The 20,777-nt window shown below is 38.1% G+C and overlaps 1 protein-coding gene across 1 annotated transcript; it reads left to right on the top strand.

Moving 5' to 3' along the window:
• The first annotated feature begins 1,556 nt into the window (after positions 1 to 1,556).
• On the top strand, positions 1,557 to 18,384 carry TSPAN16 (tetraspanin 16). The gene is made up of 8 exons (XM_087925999.1): positions 1,557 to 1,642; positions 6,205 to 6,271; positions 9,395 to 9,601; positions 10,807 to 10,881; positions 11,535 to 11,642; positions 13,647 to 13,781; positions 16,291 to 16,374; positions 17,527 to 18,384. Exons 2-8 carry the CDS (start codon positions 6,212 to 6,214, stop codon positions 17,581 to 17,583), a joined length of 726 nt encoding a protein of 241 aa, XP_087782125.1. The 5' UTR covers positions 1,557 to 1,642; positions 6,205 to 6,211; the 3' UTR covers positions 17,584 to 18,384.
• The last annotated feature ends 2,393 nt before the right edge of the window (positions 18,385 to 20,777 follow it).

Below are 20,777 nucleotides of genomic sequence, written 5' to 3'. Positions count from 1 at the left end.
AACTAGGAGGAACTTATTGATTTTAGTTTGCCAGTCCCCTATTCTTGCTAGCACCTCTTTGAACCACATCATTCTCTCTGCTTGACCATTGGTCGATGGATGAAATGGTGCGGACAGGGCATGGCAGATTCCATGTTGCACTAAAAATGTTTCTAATTGATTTATTGTGAATTGGGGCCCATTGTCTGAGACCACAATGTCTCGTCAGCCATGGGTGGAGAAAAGTCCCTGTAACACCTTAATGACTGCTTCTGGTGATCTAGTGGTCATCAGTATTACCTCAAGCCATTTTGAATATCCATCTACAATTATAAAAGATGTTTGGCCCTGCACAGCCTGAGAAGTCAATGTACCAGCCCCTAGGTTACCTTTTGGACTGGATGTGCAGCTTGGCATTCGGTAGCTCAGTGCCCTTCCTTCCCACACTTCTCAGTTGTTTGGAATCACCGTTGAATTTCACCCTGAGGGCTGGTGGTCTGCAGTTTCTCCTCCTTGATGGAGGCCAAGCTGGTGGCACTGGGTGGGACACTGCTGATTGAAGTGCTGGTGCCACAGGAGGAGGCACCTCTGCAGCCTCCATGGCAGGTGCTGCTGCAACATAACGACCATCAACCTGCACTGGTTGGGCAGCTGGCAGTGCCATTCAAGCCAGGGCTGCATGTACCTTGAGGTTGTTGAAGGCTTCTCTCAGGAACTCTATGACTTGCCCCAGCATCAGGTCTTCATGATTTGCTCCCCCAACTTCCCTTTGGCAGCTCCCTCAGCCCCCATGGATGAAAGTCTTCCTAGAAGGCTTTTCTTCCCCTTCCCTCCTTCTTCCTGACCCCCAGTGATCATTGGAGTCTTGGTTGATTATTGCAGACTTCTGTCTCTGCTAGCTATTGAGGGAGGTCCACTCAATCATGGGATCTCACCAACATTTCTCCACAAGCCTTGATCTCCTCCTAGTCACTCCTGTGGGCCAACTTGGTCCCCACGGTAGAAGCGTCTCTCTGGGTTGACCACTATTGCAGTTCTAGTCTAATGTCAGACCTGCCCCACCTAAGTTCCTAAAGCAGGCTAGAACTATGTCTTCCTACCCAAAGTGTGACATCCCTGTACGATGCTTTGTGAACCCGCTTTGATGTTAGGTGCATCTTGAAATGGCTTCATATTCTTTCTGAGGCTAGGCATCCGTCTAGTTTTCACACATCTGGTTTCTGTCAGTACCAATCCCTCCCCACTTCGCCTCCTTCTACTTCCTCATGCACCTTCTTCCCAAAATGGCTGTGCCCCCTGCCCCATTTATGGCAGGATGCCAGCAGTTTAGTGGAGCAGAGTGAAGATGGCAGAGCTAACACTTCATGAGGAAGACACAAGCCCTTCAGATACATTTCAAGTGTACAATTAATGGATTCCTCTCTGGAAATAAAGGGTTAAAGAACTAGCATCTTCTCAAGAGACCTTGTATTTTCTCCTCCCTCTTTCTAAACTAAGGTGAAGAGCAAAGATGGAGGGTGATAAGCTTCAGGTGTGAGGCAAAGAGAGAAATCACAGCCATAGGTAGATTTTTGGTTTAGTAGCTCCTGATATGCCAGAAACCAAGTACATAGAAGGTACAGGGGCTACAGGGATATATTTCTTGATTGAAAATCTCCTAAAGGTAAGAACTTTTTGAGAGTGGAGTAATAGTTTCACTGGATGCATTGAACAGAATGCAAGTATTGTCGTCTAGATACAAAATTTTGAGAGATGTAATCAGTTTAAGAAAAACTAAGGGATTGAGAAGCTCCAGTATTATGATAAAAATATGCAAATAAATAAAACTCAGAACATATGTTATATCCTGTCAGGATTAATAGAACCCAAATTGCATGAAAATAATGAGCCAGAATATTCAAGATGTCTAATTTTACATTTCATCCCCTTAAAGCTGAATAGTCTGAATAGTTGTCCTGCTGGAGTTCATTCTGAAAGATGGAATCTAATCAGAAACTGGATAATTGCCTGTCTGTTCTACATCCAGAGATAACTATAAAACTGAACAAGCAAATAATGGTAACCTGCTTCTGGAATAGTTTATTGAATGTTAAATTGCCTATAATTTCTAATTACCTATGAATACAGTGAGACTTTGCACAGTATTGCATCACCGTCAAGCTCTTATAAAGCCCATGAGGCTGTCTCTGTATCTGCTACATGAGTGCTATAATAGTTTTTAAAATCCAAAATAATGTATTGTATATATACAATTTCAAGGACAGCTATAGAGACACCAGCCCACAGCAATACATTTTCCTTCAATGACACTGTATTATTTCTACTGTTATATAGATATATAATTCATCTTCAATGTATTATATAAAAGAACCACAAGGATTGCATTGTGGAGCTTTTGACAAAACAACTGTTACCATAGGTCCAGACCTTTGGAAGAAATGTATAAATGCTTAACAAAATTCTATTGAAAGAACTGGAGGGTAGTGCTAACCTTTTTCACATATCCCAAGTCCCAATGAATATGTTTGTTTATTTATTTGTCATATTTAAAACCACCCTTCTCGCTTACAAAGGGGGACTGGATGGTGTACTATAATCAGAATTCTTTAACTGATAGGGTTCGCAACATACCTTCCCTGCCTGGGCTGGGGTAATGTAACAGGATGAAGACAGCTTTACAGTTAACCTGACCACATGCACACGTAGGGTTTTGAAGGTGATAACCAACACCTTGGACTTGGAAGCAAACCAGCATCTAATGCAGATTACACAGCAGAGGTGTTATATCCGTCATTCTTTGGGCACCCAAGATTGCCTGTTCGGCCACATTTTGTATCAGCTGAAGCTTCTAGATATTTTTCAAGGCTAGCCTCATACAGAATGTATCGCAATAGTTCAAACAGGAGATGACCAGGGCACAAGTGACTGAGTGGTGATCTCCCTATTCAGTAATGGGCATAACTGGTGTACAACATGAAATATTGGACCATAAAGTTAATGTCAAGCCTCAATATGAAATCATTCTATTTAGTCTTCCCACCACCCTCATCTATATAACATGTTAATATAGCCCAAATCTAGGATGAGCTATAGTCTTGTTTGTCAAATGATGGTCTGTACTCTGCAATCCCATGGCATTGATTTCCAGGGTGGGTATTTCAGTGGGTTTAATGAAAATGTATCAAGTTCTTCAACAGAGAATGGAGGCTATAAAATTTTAGGAAATGGAATATTAGGTCAGAGTCTGTGGAAGTAATTCAGCAGGAATCCAAGGATCCTAATGTGAAGAAGAGCAAATCCAGCAACTAGTTATGATAATGGGAATAATTTCCTAGATTAAAATTTAATCTGGTTCTTAACAGAAGGATCGCAGTACAGAGTAGCTCTTCCCTCCAAAAAAGACATCTTGGTGCCACAAGTCTATTCCCGCGATTAATTTGAGAAGGCAAGAGATTGACATTTTTGCCCCCCCGATCTAAATGCATGATACAAAGGCACTGGTGGATATTCCTTGCCTACCAGAAACCAGAGCTTGGCAGTTGCAAGAAAATAACAGCTGCTGGGGTGCTGCTAAGCAACAGCTCCAGCTTGTCTCCAGCAGCAGCAAAGAAAACAAGGCCTGAGTTATCAACTGAAAGATGTTCGCAAAATGGCCTGGAGTCATTGGCTACAGTTTGATGGCAGTTTTTTTGGAACATACTGTTTGTATTGACAACATAACACTGAGGACTTGAAGAAGGAAGAGGACTGTTTCTCATTCTCTCACTTCTAAAAAGCAGATCTTTAGTTAATCTGATGTGGCCTGCCAGAGTAAGTGGGATCAGAGCTGTGATGCTAATTTTTGAACAATGGGCTCACTAGTGACAGAAAGTAGGGTCGAGGAAAGGTTAAAATGTCCTTACTTGGTAGCCAAGAAAAGCTATCAGTTTGTTTCTCGAGCTTTCTCTTTGGGCCATTTGTCCTAACAAATTAGTTGAGAGAGGCAAGAAGGATTAATGTTACAAGGTTCAACTTCATTCCAACACTCTTCCATCCCGCATCCCTTATATGGGCTGAAGCCATTCCAGTAGTATGACAACTTGCTGTGCCATCTGGTCACCCATCACCACCTGGCTGCAGGACACCTCACACCGGCCAGCTTGCCACAGGGACATCTCGTTGTGAGCCTTCCACTTTGGTTTCCAAAGCCAGGCCCTGCTTAAAGGAAATGAAAGTTCCTACCAGCCCACTTTCTCTGAAGGTTTCCCACTTTGCTTTCCAGCAGTCCCCTGTGAAAGTCCTCCCCTCAGCCAGTTCCTGAGTAAGGTATAAACAGAGCTTAAAGCTGATGCAAGTTTCTGGTCATGCAAAAGGCTTCTGAAGTGTTTACTTTGGGTCCTAGTGATACCTGGGCCACTCTGGTGAGCTATTGAAGGTGCAGATACTTGGATTTACACAATAAGTTAAGCCATAATGTGATGGTTTTGTTCTGGCTTAGTATATAGTGCAAGCCCCAAATATAAAGAGAAACACGTGTACATCTGATTCCCTGTAAAGATTGAAAGTTGTAATTCTATTGGTTCCTTTGGCAATTATTATGTTTTACTTTTGAATACACAAAACAAAATGCAGTGGGTTCAGAAACACTTGAAAAGTCTCGAATTTAGCTCTGTATGTGGCTGTGCTCCTCCTGAAAGAGTTGCTGTGCAATTTGGGGCGCTCCTGGACTCTTAGTTCCTGAAGAAGTAGTAAATAGAAGCTATGGACAAGAAAAACTTGGCCCAATTTTAGCTAGTGCCCCACACAAGTCTGAGCAACAGACCTTGTCACCTTGCAGACGACTATAATGCACGCTACATGGGAGTGATCTTGATGGCCACCCAGAGGTGTGTTTTTTGAGGACACAAATATTTGTGTATTTTTGCATGCAGATGATGCCATATTATTGGCTAAGAACATGAATCAATTGCAAGAAATAGTAGAATGTATATGCAATTATTATCATGGGTTTGAAAATTAATTTATCAAAAAAAGGTAAATGCATTGAACTATGAAAAATTATATATAAATGAAAAACAAAAGCAAGTAGATGAATTTGTGTACCTTCGTAGAACATTGACTAAATATGGAAAATGTATGAAAGTGGCATATTGAGGTGGTTTAGTCACATAGAAAGAATGTTGAGTTGAAGAACAAATATATGAAAAAAATTGAATGGGTCAAAAAGAAAGAAAAAAATATAAGAGAATTATGTTTGGATGAAATAGATAAAATCCGGAAGAAGGTGACAATTTTAAAGAACAAAAGACAATATATCAAATTGTATATCTACATACCAGTGAAACGTGGACACTAACCTCACAATCGATATAAAAGAGCCTTGGAAAGATACATGCTCAGCATTACAAGACAAGATACAAAGGCCTGCACATGGATTAGAGAACAAACGAAAGTATACAATATTATCAAGAGAGAAAAGAATGGAAATGGAAATGGTCACATAGCAAGAGGAACTGATGGTGGACCATAGAATAGTCATAGAATGGATCCCACACGATAAATAGCATCTAAGAAAGAGACCCAAAACAAGATGGATCTATGACATCAGCAGTATTGCAGGCCCCATTGGCAAAAGAAAGCTCATGACTGTATTGATTGGAAACATATGGAAGAGGCCTTTAACCTGCGGTTAGATATACAATGGCTAAGACGATCATGATCATGATGCTATCTATATGCAAGAAATAAAGAGAGAAAAGTTTGTTATATTGAACAATGTTTGTCTAAACTAGACTTAGTTGTATTTCCTTTTCTTTTTTCCAGCTCAAACCCGTAATTACTTTAACATTGTTTCTGACCCCCCTTCTGTATTTTGTATAACGTTGATGCCCCAAAATAGTACAACATAGTGGACAAGTACATTTAAGTCTGCATTCTTAATTCTGGAAGTATCTAAGACAGTTGTATGAGGCATTGCAATGACATGGTGATGTTGTTAAAGTTGGAATTTTTCAGCTATTTAAATTTTGTACATTTATTTGGCAACAAATGATAGGGAACAGAAAATGGATGTTGTTCTAAAATCTACAATTTAAGTCTGTACTAATGACTTCACAAATTTGTTATTAATTTTAATGTCTTTGTTTTATGGCCAAAAAATATGGCCAAATCCTACACTATCATTGTCAGCCTTCTATGGTTTTCTGATAATTATGATAATGATAATTATCATTCTCTTGACTGCAGGTACAAAATGAATATCTGTTTCTCCTTCCTGAAAATGATGATGTTTGTATTTAATGGAGTGATCTTTGTAAGTATGTGCTAGGGTGGACGAAAACTTATTGTGGCAGAGAGTTGGATAAATAGTTTGGGAGGTTAAATAGATGCACAAAGTACATTTTTGCAAAATATCTTTGATATGCAGATGTGAGAGATTTAAGAGCAGTATGAGCTTCATGTGTGGAAATATTCAGCATTGGAAAGCAATCTTAATACATTCCATTGTTCATAGAACAGAACAAATATGAAAAGAAAAAATGGTTTCCCACTATAGTTCTCTTATAATGTAATGGCACAAATTGGGAATGATCCCAATTTCCTCCTCCATTCTCCAATTCTTAACAAATCACCTCCTGTCCAACATTGTCTGATATAAATAATTGCATGGGATGTGAAGGATTAAGTATCATCCTTCTCTGCAAGTTTGTTTATTTTACTATGTGTATTTGTTCACCAACAAATAGTTCCATTCTCAGTACAAGTCATCACTTAATGACCCTAATTGGGACTGGCAACCCTGTTGCTGAGTGAAATGTCACATGACTGTTCCAATCAGTAGCAGCAGTTTTAGTATTCCCAGTTGGTGTTTTTGAGTGAATACCACATAGCCGTTAGGTGAGAACCCAAGCCACTGTTGGAAAAAGATAAGGGGCTGCCTCCACTTCAACTTCCCCCATCCACCTGCTCCCACATTTCTGCTGTTTTGGCCACCTTTATACCCATTGCTGCTAGTTGCTGCTGCTGCCACCACCCAGCCCTGTCTGCTGCCCCCACACTAGATGCTCACTGCATTATGTACCTGTATGGTACCAGCCAGGGTCTTCTTTCATGCAAGAAGTCAAAAACAAAGAGGAGAAAGGATTAATAAGTAAAAGACAATTAAATAGCCCCCTAAAAGTTTATAACAGAATAGTGAGAAAAGGAAAAAAATCTCCTTAAAAAAAACCAAAAGAAGTTTTGTTGATGGGAGTTCAAATAATACAGAAGAGACAAAAAGTATTCAGAAGGAAAAGATTAGGTACAAAAAAATCAAAAAGAAATACAAGAGAGAGAGAGAGAGAGAGAGAGAGAGAGAGAGAGAGAGAGAGAAGGTTGATTTAAAAAATCAATAAACTATGGAACTTCAAAAAGATTAAGAGATGATGGATAATGAGAAAACATATGAATAAAATGGGAAAATATATACAGGGAAAATAGTAGTATATGCACTAATAGAAAATATAATTTAATAATATAATCCAAATAAGTCAAGACAGTAAATGGGAATTTAGGATTAGATAATTAAACTGTATTACTAATATTAATTGTGTGTTAAGTATATTATGAATTTAAAATATTAAGGATTAGAAATTGGGTGGGATTTTGAGATACACTTCTGGGATTGATTAAATAATGTTAATATTTGGCGTTATTATTAACCCTACACATTTGGAATATTGAAGTTATGGTTGAATTATGAATAATTTTCAAAAAAAAAAAATTTTTTAGGGACTATAAATACAGGGCGCAAAGAAATGTTATTTACACTTAATTAATGAGAAAATGAGAAATGGGTTATGAAAAGAGACTAGCATTGTTGAAGTTATGGAAATTGAAAGATTAGAATTACACGTACCTATTTGTATTATTGTTACTGTTGCTTAAAAAAGACGTGACCCAGTCAATGCAATGTTCACAAAATATGTATATTTATATTGAAAAATAAAAAAACTTATTTGAAAAAGTATATATCCCAATGCGGCTCTGGAGTGGGGAACAAATGGAGGCCTGTGGCCAGCACAAAACAGAGACCCTGAGTGAGACGTGGACAGAGGCCATGGGCCAGTAGAGTAGTGGTAGACTATGAAGTGAGTATGACAGTGATGAACAAGGCAGCAGGAACAGCTGGCAGCATTAGATAGGTAGACAGCCAAAGGCCAGTGAAAAATACTTAAAGTCATCACTGAATGAATGACTGTAAAGTGAGGGCAATCCGTAGTGTTGGCAGATAAACAATATCTAGTTAGTGTCAGGCTCCAGAAACCAAGAAAGACACGTGCTGATTCTACCAAGCAGATTTCTTTATTGTTCCTCACTTATAGAGATGCTTGGTGGCAGGATGTATGGAAACAAATTTTAAATAAACAAACAAACAGAATCTTGTCAACCTGAAGCACCCTGCTGCCCACAACATGTGTAAACTATAAACAGAGAACTATTAGAGACTCTCTCTTTCTCTTACACAAACTATCTGAACTAAACTGCCTCTTAGTTCTCTGGAGTGTATCCTGTCACTCCTGAAAATCCAACCTACATGCTATCACAGTTAGATAAAGTAATATTTTAAAAGGATACCTTTGTTATGGCTGAAATATTCCACCAAACTCTCAATGGAATGGAATGCCCATTCTCTGCTTTCTTTTAAGAAAGATATTGTTTCGTTATATTTTAGCTTTTTATATATATTTCTTTTTAACCTAATTATTACAGATAGTCCTCACTTAACAACCAGTCATTTTATGTCCATTTAAAGTTACAGTGGCTATAGAATGGGTGCTTTACAACCTATAAGCACCTTCAGCTGTCATAACTGGTCACACTGCCTCCCATAGTCACTGACTACTTGTCAGGGGAGTCAACTTTATGACTGTTTGCTACGTACTGTGGTTACCTGACCACAATTTGCAATGATTTTTTTTTGTCAGTTTCTAGTGTTTTATGCTGATTTCCGATAAAAAGCACTCATTCAAATTAATGGATTGGCTTAACAACTATAGCCTTTACTTAATAACTTCAGTATTCGCTACTCGGCCTTTTGGCTAAGATCAGGTGTGTGTGTAGTATTTGTTTAACAACTGTTGCAAAAAAAAAAAAAAGTTGGAAACTTACTTCCGGCCATGTGAGTACCATGACTTACAATTGCAACAACTTATGACTGTAATTCTGAGCTCAATTATAGTTGTAAGTCAAGGACTATGTGTATAGATTGTACATTGCCTTGAGTATCCCTTGTGGTAAGGGGAAGATTTATGAATATTTCTAATCAGTCAATTGATAGGTGGCTCAGTTTCTTAGGAATGAAATGTTGAAACTAGCAAACACTCCTTTTTGCTCAAAAGCTTTTATTGCAGAATTAGAAGTGATACCATCTGTGTTCTCTCCATTTTCCTCCCAGCTAGGGGGCCTAGTTTTGCTGGGCATTGGTATCTGGGTGAAGGTAGATGGTGATTCCTTTGAGAAGATCCTTGGAGTTGCTTCACCGCAAATGTTGCTTCTTCTCCATGTGGGTTACCTATGCATAACAGTTGGCAGCATCCTTTTCATCATGGGCTTTTTGGGATGCTGGGGAGCTGTGAAAGAAAATAGATGTCTTCTGCTGGTAGTAAGTAATTTGCAAAAAGATCTCGCCATGGACCAAATGTGGGTGTTGTGAAGTTACTAAGCTGTATAGTTTACACATGGCTACTCTCATCTTGACTTAATATATGCTCCTGGACCTTTTCTGCCTCCCAATTCTTTTGAATCTTGATATGCTGGTAGAGTCCCCAAATAAATGTCCCAACTAGCATTTATCATGAAAGGATCACCAGGCTCTTTTTCTAGCATTTTTGATTCCTATTTATTTTATGTAACTGGATTGAAGTCAGTTCTCGATATTGATATTACTCAAAAATTCCAGTTAGATAGACAGGAATATTATTTTTTGTTCCTTAAAATTCTTTTAATATATTAATAGATGGTGCAAAGAATTATTCTACTTAGATTCTTTATCAGCAAAAGACTGATGAAAGGTTAAAGGAATTGTAGATAGGTCCTGACAATATATCCATATGTTCTTTAAAGACATAAGTGCTTTCAAATTCAAAATGCTGCACAGCCCTAGTACTGGATGCTATTTGACATTTGAAATAACCTGTCAGCCCTTTAAGGCAGATGAGAAAACAAGTATCACAAACAATAGATTATTGAAATAGGCTTTAATAATAGAATCTTGAAAGCCTAACATAGTTTCTCCTTCTTATACCCAAGCAAGTCAAGGCAGACTAATCTTGAATTTCTTGATCATGATATCAAACATCGTTATAAAGCACCAGAGAAATATCTTAAAATCCATCTCTTTATAAAGCCTACCCAGTTCAGAAACCGCTTAGTTAAATGATCTGGCTGCTTCATTCTGTCAAATAGGCTGTTCCTTATATGTGGTGTTGGGGCAGTCTCAGGCCACTTCACTTTTGGCGACATGTTGACTTCCATCCATCTCCCTTATAATCCACATGGACATAATTTATATCGATATAAGTACAGTATACCAAAAAATGGGCTGCTGTATAGGTATTATTAACACTGTGAGAACAAACTCAACAAAAGAAAGAATAGCATACCTTATCTACTCACTGCGGTGTGTCTGTTTCTCTTTGTCTCAACTAAAAGCAATTATATGGTGCAATATCGAATCTTTCTATTTAAAAACATTGGAAAGTCACTTTATTTAGATTTTGCCTAAACCCTGGGTCTCCTGTAATCCTTAACTAGCATTTCTGAGCTTTGGCTTTGCTAGTAGTAAACAGCACATTTCTCTGTTTCTAGTTTTTTGCAGTTATACTGGTAATCTTCACAGCAGAAGTGGCATGTGCTGTTGTGGTGCTGATTTTCTCCACTGTGGTAGGTCATGGCTAACAATCACCCCCCCACACACCATTTTTCTACAGACTACTCAATACCCATCCTACTAGGATATGTGGTGTAGTATAGTCCAATAGGTCTAAAGAACACCAAATTTAGGCAAGCTGATTTAAGCATGTTGATGACACAGTTCATCCAACTATAGTGAAATATGTTGAACAGCTGATAAGGTAGATGACACTTTAAACAGTATTACCCTGTTTCTCCAACAATACGGCCTCCCCCAATAGGAAGTCCCAGCATGTTTTATAGGCATGAAATGAAATTAAGCCCCTCCCCCCAAATTAAGGCCTATATTAAAACATGCGAAATGGGGGGGGGGGAATGGGGGGGCTTGCCATTAGGAAGTACTTTTGTTGCATACACAGATATGGTGCTGCCTGCATTGACCCCAATACGAAGTGCCCCACCAACGCCGAGGTCAACATCCAAGCTGTCGCTGCCCGCCTGCCCAAACATGCAAGGGGGGTGGTGGAATTAAGTCACCCCTGAAAAGACGGCCTAGCCATTTTGGGGAGGCTCAAAAAAAAAAAAAAAAGACCTGGCCTTATTATATGAGAAACACAGTATTTGGAAGTGAAGTGACAAATTGTAATGTTATCTTTTACCATTAACATGCCTCTTGACTCCAGACATCTATATTTGTTGAACACTTGAAAAACTGGGCCATGAAGACTTTAAAAGAAGACTATGGGAGGCAAGAAGACCTCACAGCCATTTGGGACACTACAATGAAACAGGTAATTCAGCTGCAAAGACCAGTTTTATAAAATCATAGAATCATAGGGACTGGAAGGGACCTTGGAGGTTTTCTAGTCCAATCCCATGCCCAAGGCAGGAGTCCTTATACCATCCTAGACAAATTAATGTTCAATCTTCTCTTGAAAACCTCCAGCAATGGAGTGCTCACAGCTCTGGGAGGCAAGTTTTTCCACTGACTTATTGTTCTCCTGTCAGGAAATTCCTCCTTAATTCAGATTGGATCTCTCTCTAATGAGCATCTTGGAGCACCGGGAAACTATCAGAGGACTGGAAAAGAGCTGATATAGTTCCCATCCTCAAAAAAAATGAAAGAAAGAAAGGAAAAAATGAAAAGAGGGACACATAACTAAGGCAGAACACCGGCATATAGTCTGAATCTGCAAAGTCAGGAAAGTGAAGGCTCAGAATGAACATTTACAACAAATGTCAAAAATAATTTTTAAAAAGTTTCTTTCAATATATGAAAAAAAAACAAGAAAAAAGTCAAGGAAAAAAATCAGTTCACTAATGGGAGAAGATGATAAGAAGGTGACAGGCAGCAAGGAGAAAGCAGGGCTACTAAATTCATTCTTTGCATCTGTCTTCACAGAAAAGAAAAAAAATAGCCCAACCTACCAAAAGCAGAATCCTAAAAGACAGACTAGGAATAAAAGTTAAAATAAGACAAGAAATGGTAAGACAACATCTATTCACCCTATATGAGTTCAAATCACCAGGACCAGATGGATTACATCCCTGAGTTCTAAAGGAGCTGACAGACAAGATCTCAGACCCATTGAATTATATATTTCAAAGATCCTGGAGCCCTGGGGAACTACCAAAGGACTAGAAAAGAACTGATGTGGTTCCATTAAAAAAAAAGGGGGGGGGTGGATCCAGGAAACTACAGATCAATCAGCTTGAAATCAATTCCTGGAAAAATCCTGGAAAAAAAAACTCCAAGTGGCAGATTTGTGAACAATGAACAAGGTGATTAATAGAAGCTTGCATCAGTTTTTTTAAAAAAAACAGATGATGCAAAACAACAACAACAAACCTGTCTGCCTTTTTTGATAAAGTGACTAAATTAATGAATCGAGGAAATGTTGTGGATATACTTGGACTTCAGTAAGCTATTTGACAAAATAGAGCATAGCCTACTTTTTGGAAAGATAAAACAATGTGGGACAGACATTATCCCCACCAGATGGATTCACAACCAGCTACCAATCACACTCAGCATGTAGTCCTCAATAGAACAACATCTACATGGAGGGAAGCATGCAGTGCAATATCTCAAGGTTCTGTCTTATGCCCAGTGCTCTTCAATGTCTTCATAAATGATCTCTCAAATTTTATATCCACATTTGAAATCACACAATTACTGCTGAACATTAACTTGTGATAATATAATGCCAGCACTCAAATGACTATTTGGCATGACATTGCAAACTTGTTAGTTTGCCTTCCACTTTAACTCGAAGAAAGTTTGATTCATTTTGTTCAAATACAGTTGCATTTTAAACAAATACCAGGGTATTTGTGGGGAAAGTCTCTTTTTTCATTTATGATTTAATTTGTACTTGCCTCTAGACTGTTCTGTTTTAATCTCTATATGCATCAGTAAAGTGCAAGAAGGAACAGAAAGACTGAGAAAATATAATGAATTGTATATGTGCTGCAATCTGAAGAACCAACTGAATAACAAAGTAACAAAAAGAAGGGACCTTGATCTCGATTCTATCCCTCTATTACCTCCGGAAAAATCTTGGAAAATGTTCTACTTAGTTTGTAAGACATTAAGCATAATGAATTGGGTAATATAAATCTCCAAATGTATATATCTTGTTTGTAGTGTGTTATTTATCATAATATTTATCATAATATAAAAGCTCCGATTGGTACTGAATTTATATCTTAGCAGCTTTCGGATAATCAATATATTTTCTGGCTGTTTCTCTGTCTTTTGGCAACCGTAAACCCTATGCATCTTCATATTCTAGCTGAAATGCTGTGGATTCAACAACTATGCAGATTTCAACAGTTCCTACTTCTATCAAACTCATAAGAAATATCCTTCTCTTTGCTGCCTATCCAGCAAAGAATGCCAACAATTTGAAATCGACCATAATAAGCAGGTAACTTTGCTTCCTAAAGAATCACAAAAGGCTGGTTGCTTTTCAGGTTTGTGACAAGGATTACTTTTAAGAAAACCTAAAGCAGCCCATCAAATTTGGTAGAGGAAATGACACCACACCAGTTTGTAGGTAAAATCTAGCTAATTGAGGGCCACCAACCTTTTCATCCCCAAACCATTCTAATCTCAATTCAAAGACTTCTTGATATTGTGCAAGGCAACTCTGATCATTTCAGTTCCTGCTAAGATTCAAGACACTACAAAAAAAAATGTTTTGTAGGCAGGGAACTGCTTAATTTGGCCCAATAGCCAAGCACACAGAACTGCCATCTAGTCAGTGTTCAGTTCTTGGCCTATTATTGACTGCGTTGCTCTCTGCACTGTTGGCTTAAGCTCAAAACATCCATCCCCTCTCTTTAAAGAAATCAAAGAAAAAGAAATAAATTACATCAGTTCCCTTCAAAGTAAATAAGTCGTTAGAATCACTCCATTTGGACCCTGTAAGTCAGTCAAACCAGAATACCATCATGACAAAGAAACATTTGAGTGGAAATTGGAGCTCTCCTCCACCAGAAAAGCAAGCTGTTTGAACCATAGCATTTTCTGCCTCATTAAAGCTATTCCTGAATCACAGGAAACATGTGAACCAAGGATTGCTTTCATAAACCATCATCCAATCAGTGGGAGGGAGTTATTGCCATACCTATTGGATCCACCTCTCTATTTAAAAGTCCCTTAAATAAATGAAAATAGGCATTTTCTTTGTTCACTGCATGAGGACTGAAATAATACATTAATAGCTGAAAGCAACATTTGTATCTGAAAGCAACATGATTCTGTATAAAAACTGACATCATTTGTGTGTTACAATTGGTGGGGGTAGATGCAGAAACCAATTGCCAGATGCTTCAGAACAGAATGGTCAAGATCAGAGGTGTCAGGGATGGGATCCGACCGATATAACTACCGGTTCTGTTGCTCTGCATCGCGCGCACATACGTGAGTCGCATGAGTGCAATTTATGACCTGCTAAGCTGCCCAGACAGCTGAACAGCGCTGTGTGCGGGTGCGCAGCAGTTGGAAAAGCCCTTTTTTCCTGCTTTTTCAACCACAGCTGTGCCGCACAAAGCAGCTGAGGTTGAAAAAGCAGGAAATAAAGGTCACGTAAGAGCCCAGGTGGGCGGGTGGGCCAAAAGAGCAGCAGACATAGAGCCAGTTCTATGTCTGCTGCTCTTCAGAGCAACCGGTTCTACAGAGGTGGACAGAACAGGTAGAATTCCACCCCTGAGAGGTGGTATTCAGCAGGTTCTGATCAGTTCTGGAGAACAAGTAGCAGAAATTTTGAGTAGTTTGGAGAACTGGCAAATACCACCTCTGACTGGAGATTAGTATCCTTCCCCTGCCACACCCATCAAGCCACGCCCACAGAACTGGCAGTAAAAAAAAAAATGAATCCCACTATTGACCCTGATATCTACCCCACAGACTGCTTTCTTTGCAGACATGCATTTCAGAGGTGTATATGATTCAATATCCCCCCTCCCCCAGAATCAGTTGCAGGTGGGTAGTCATATAAAATGAATGAATGATGTATTTGCAGTAAAATTTGGGGGACGGAAGTATCCTCCTATGTTGCATGTATAGTTCTTTTTTCTAGCCAAGCAAGGAAGGAAAGAATTTTACAAACTGTTTACTGTTTGGCAAGGTTAGCATATATTAAACAACCTTTTTTTAAAAATGCAGAAACTTTCTAAAGTCAAGCAAGCCTTTGTCTCCAAGCTTGATACCTGTTATAATATGTACAAAATGACCCTTGAGTAACAAGGATATGCACATGGAAATGTTTATGAGAATAGTTATGAATAATTATCCAGCCACACACAGATACACTAAATTGAATTAAAGTTTACTTTAAGAAATAGCATAGTCCAATAAACAGTCCAGGTCATACACGTTTAACAGTCCAAAGAATATCCAATTACAAAGTCTTCTTACCAGTTGCCTTTGTCATTTACAGTAAACAAAGATATCAAAGTATAAGCACAGCAGAGAATCTTAGATAGCAACAGAATGTCAGAGATACAGAATGTCAGAGAGAGCAAACCATGATCTCTAGCTCCCTCTTATGGCAATCTGCAATACAATCAACCAACCGGAACACAGTACAAATCAATACAGTAATTTTGTCTTAAAGCTACAAACATACATTGTTGGTTTATACAGTATATTGCCAACCCAACTAATTGATGGACAGATTCCTAACAATGCCTAATGACAAGAAGTAAAAATATTTTGATAGAATGATGCTAATGCATATGCTTTTTAAATAAAAGTGTCTGATTTTTTTTCTACTACACATCCTCCTTTATTAGAGTCCCAAGGAATTCAATAAATTGGCAAAATGATCCAGGACTCTTGTATCAATACTAATACTGATATTAAGAGATTTCAGTAACATAGAAAAGTGATAACAAATTACCTCCACTACATCACATACCTTTGTCTTTCAGGGTTGCTTGTTTGAATTTGAGATGTTTCTGAACCACAATGGGAAGATTGTTGGAGGAGTGGCTCTAGCAGTTGGGATAGTTGAGGTAGGCTTACATAGGTTCATTCTCCTGATCTCAAGATTCATGATGTTATTTACATAGACCCAAGAATCTGCTTTTCAAAAGTAATTTTTGATTAAATTTAATGCAAAAGCCCAGACAGTAAGGATAATGTATGTTCACTGTTTTGTTTGATACTTTTGAAAAACTGTATCATTCATCTGATTATCTCCATTGATCAGATCCAGTATGAGTATTTTTTAACAATCTTCTCCAATCTTTATTCTTTTTATCTTTACTGCCAAAATACTTTACTGTTTTACTGCTACTAAAAGACTCCAGTAATCATAATGTCAAAATCTGAATGTCACTAGCAGAATTAAAATTATATTCCATGTGGTTTATTCATTTATTCATTCATTCATTTATTTTTAAGTTTATTTGCTGCCCATCTCAATCGCAAGGTGACTCTGGGCAGCTTATACAACAATATGTATACAACAAGAGTAAAACACTATAAAATATGAATTATCAGGTATAAATAAAGCTAAAAGATGGGGGAGGAAGTAGGCTGAGCAGGTGAATATGTTATTAATCAATTAACCACCTCCAGTGTGATAGTCCCCTTGGGCCCCAGGCTAATTGGCAGAGTGACATTTTCAGGCTCTTGCAGAAGGTCAGGAGGGTGAGAGCTGACCTCACTTCTTGGGGGCAAGATGTTCCAAAGGGCAGGAGAAGCAATAGGAGGTTTCCTATCCATCACAGCAAAATATCTCCACTTATATCCTGGTCTTCAGAAATATATCAGTATGCTGATCTGGGTTAATTTGCAGAAGTTGCTATCTCTTTTCTATAGTGGAATTGATAAATAGATTCAGAAAAACCATATCTAAAAGCAAATAAATCTTCCAACTTCAGGCAAAATTCATATAAGTCACTCACCTATATCATTTGTAGATGTTGCCTAGATACTATCAGACTATACTGTTATAGAAAATGAGTCAAACTTTTACTGCATATTTTTCTCCAAAATGTTATCATAATCCTTCTGAAATCTAGAAAAAGAATAATTGAATAGGTTCTCAAGGTTTTTAGGACATTTTAAGTCCATTTTACATCAGAGGGTGTGTAAGATTAGTAAAGTAGCGTGCAATCTGTTTATGTCAATCTCATTTCACTTTTTCTTTTCTTTTGTAGATGGCTGCTATGGTTGTCTCCTTGATCCTCTATTTTCATATAGGTACAAAGGTCTGAAGCAAAATGCCATCTCCTGGCCTGATCAAGCACCAGCCAAGTCAATCTCTGTGCCTGTGGTGAAGAGACAGGACAATTGTCCATGTTCATAAATGGAAAAAAGCAGTATCTTTCAGTGGTTCTGTATAGCTATAGAGCTGGCACATCTTGAACCTTTTTGATAATGGTATTGATTGATCATTAATTTCCCCTTACTATTATAAATGGTATAATAGTTAGACATGCCAAGAAAATAAATTGGCTTTACCTACTACTATTTATTCTATGTGGTGGGAAGCCCAGGAAATTTTTAGAAGGAACTTTGAAAAACAACATTAAATATGTTTGAATGTTATTTGTAAGGATATGTGCACAAGGCTTAGCAGACCTGATGAGAATGAGCACAGGGAAACAGTATCATTCCTAAAGCAGATCAGGAATGCAGCTATATAAAGTGTCTGTAATTCCCTGTTTGGAAACTTTGAATTGGAGCCAGGAAGAATTGGTTCCCAGAAGTGACACAGTTAAGAGCCAGTGGTGTCAAAATATTTCATGACAAACCTTTAGTACAGGTCTCATGGAATGGTTTGAAAATATACTGCATGAGATAGCAACTTAAATGGCAAATAGGCAAATTTGCTGATGCAGACGTTGTGTCACTAATAATAATATAATTCTCAAGCACTTTTTATTATAATCTAACTCCTTTTGCCATAATTATTTATACAATGTTGATGCAAGCTTTTACTACTCAGTGATTCTTTATTCTGAAAGACAAAATATACTGTAACTTCAAATTAAAGAAACATGTGCTATACTTTTTATATGTCACTAGGTGATTAATCTTTAGGAGTTATTTTGATTTCATTATGTAGCTAAGATTTCAGAGTTTGATTTAAGTAACAAAAATATTAGCTAATGCTGTATTAGATGAATTAGTAGACAATTTTAATTAATGAAGCCATGAACTAGGAGGTTTATTATTATTTTTTTGATATGGCATAATAGGGAATGAAAAAAGGAAAATGAACTTTATTATTGTGATCTGTTGCAAGTCAGCCAAATATTTAGACTGGATTTGGCATTTTAATCCATCTATCAAGTCCTTCCCAAGGACTGGAATAGGCTGATATTATTGTCTGATGATGTTGAAGGCATCGTCACAGGATATGTTGTTCTCTATAAAGCTGCCTTTTGCAATTTATTATTGTTATTATTTTTGTTATTATTATTTATTAGATTTCATATAGCTGCCCACTCCAATTGACTCTGGGCAACTTATAGAATATAATTTATAATTAAAACAAATAAAAACATAAAACAAAATGAAACAAGATAACCAGAAATAAAATCAACCATTACAACCAAACATAATTAATCATGATTATAACAAAAATTGGTTAATTGCTAAGTTTGTCTGATATACCAATGAAATATCTCATCATGGAGCACTTTTGTATCAGCCTGCTCAGTCTCTTAATGAGTAATATGAATTTGAAAGTAAAGATCCACAAAGAATACATAGAGAATACCAGAAGTTGAATCAGTGCTCACTCTTTCTGTTTTGCTAATTAGCAAAATCTCTATCCCTCCCCTAAATTATTACCAGTTATACACAAAATTTATCTCAATCCTATTTGACACAAATAAGGCTAATGCCTTCATCCCATACACAGTACCTGTATCTTTACTTTATAGCAGTTGGCAACGTGCGGATTGGCTGGTGGACAGTTGTCCATGCCATCATTGGTCAAAGATAAGTGTCCTGGGTGAACCACCTGTGGCCACACAGTGGGAGGGAGAGAGGACAGGGATCAGTAGCAATGGCAGTTGCCACCTTACACTTGCTTGTGCTTTGCTATGTAGTGACAGACTGCCATGAACTGTGGGGAGAAGGGGGAATGCTTCAGGAAATGAAAGTAAATGCTGTATCTCTTTGAAACACTGCCTCAAGGTCACCCAGCTGGAAGGAGGGGGCCACATACCAAACTATGCTTGGACTGACCATTAGGAAAACATCTTGCCTGAACTGGATTGGTTACACTGGAGGAAACCGTAAGAGACAGGTTGGAAGGGACCTTGTAAGTCATCTAGTCCAACCCCCTGCCAAGCAGAAGACCCTGTACCATTTCTGACAGGTGGCAGTCCAGTCTCTTCTTGAAAGCTTCCAGTGATGAAGCTGCCACAATTTCTGAAGGCAACTTCTATTCCATTGATTGTTTTCACTGTCAGAAAGTTTCTCCTTATTTCCAGGTTGAATCTCTCCTTGTTCAGTTTCCATCCATTATTCCTTGCCTCACCTTCAGGTGCCTTGGAAAATAGCTTGACCCCTTCCTTTCTGTGGCAGCCCCTCAAGTATTGGAACACTGCTGTCATGTCTCCCCTGGTCCTTCTCTTCACTAGACATACCCAGCTCCTGTAACTGTTCTTCATATGATTTAGTTTCCAGTCCTGTAATTATCCTGGTTGCTTTTCTCTGCATTTTTCCAGAGTCTCAACATCTTTTTTATAGTGTGGTGACTAAAACTGGATGCAGTGTTCTAGGTGTGGTCTTACTAAGGATTTATAGAGTGGTATTAGTACATCACTTGATCTTGATTATATCCCTCTGTTAATGCAGCTTAGGATTGCATTGGCTTTTTTGGCGGCGGCTGCATACTGCTGGCTCATATTTAGCTAGTTGTCTGTGAAGACTCAAAAGATCCCTCTCACAGTTGCTTCTATTAAGCCTAGTTTCTTTTGGTTTTTCTTGCCTGTGGTTTTTCTTGCCTAACTTTACTTTTCTCTACATTGAATTTCATTTTGTTAAATGGGGCCTAGTGTTCAAGTCTGTCAAGATCCACCCGGATCTTGAGCCTACCTTCTAGGGTGCTAGCTATTCCTGCCAGATTAGTATCATCTGCAAATTTGGTAAGTTTCTCTTCTATTCCCTAAGTCGCTTATTGAAGAGTACTGGGCCCAAGATGTAACCCTGTGGTACCCCACTGCTTCCTTCCATGGAGAAATAGACCATTAAGGACTCCTCATTGAGTATGGTTTGTCAGCCAGTTAAGGGAGGGAAAAGTAGAACTTAGGGATTTTGGCATGCAATTTTCAGTTCTGGCTTTGCACTACTACAATACAATTGAACTCTAATAAATTATACCTTTCTTAACAAATGGAGCCAAAGATTATTCTATTTAGAGGTTTAAATTGTGGCAGATCCGACAGTAAGC

The sequence above is a fragment of the Pseudonaja textilis genome, chromosome 2, assembly GCF_049901715.1.
Source record: "Pseudonaja textilis isolate UNSWEBS1 chromosome 2, rPseTex1.2, whole genome shotgun sequence".
Classification (NCBI taxonomy): Eukaryota; Metazoa; Chordata; class Lepidosauria; order Squamata; family Elapidae; genus Pseudonaja; species Pseudonaja textilis.
Note: the sequence above shows the minus strand (reverse complement) of the source record. Positions and strands in the feature narration are given on the sequence as shown.

Bases quoted from the DNA above. Each gene is read 5' to 3' on its own strand.
- TSPAN16 (XM_087925999.1), top strand. From the start codon at position 6,212: ATGAATATCTGTTTCTCCTTCCTGAAAATGATGATGTTTGTATTTAAT. The intron at 9,602-10,806 runs GTAAGTAATTTG...CTCTGTTTCTAG, and splicing joins ATAGATGTCTTCTGCTGGTA to TTTTTTGCAGTTATACTGGT. The intron at 16,375-17,526 runs GTAGGCTTACAT...TTTCTTTTGTAG, and splicing joins TAGCAGTTGGGATAGTTGAG to ATGGCTGCTATGGTTGTCTC.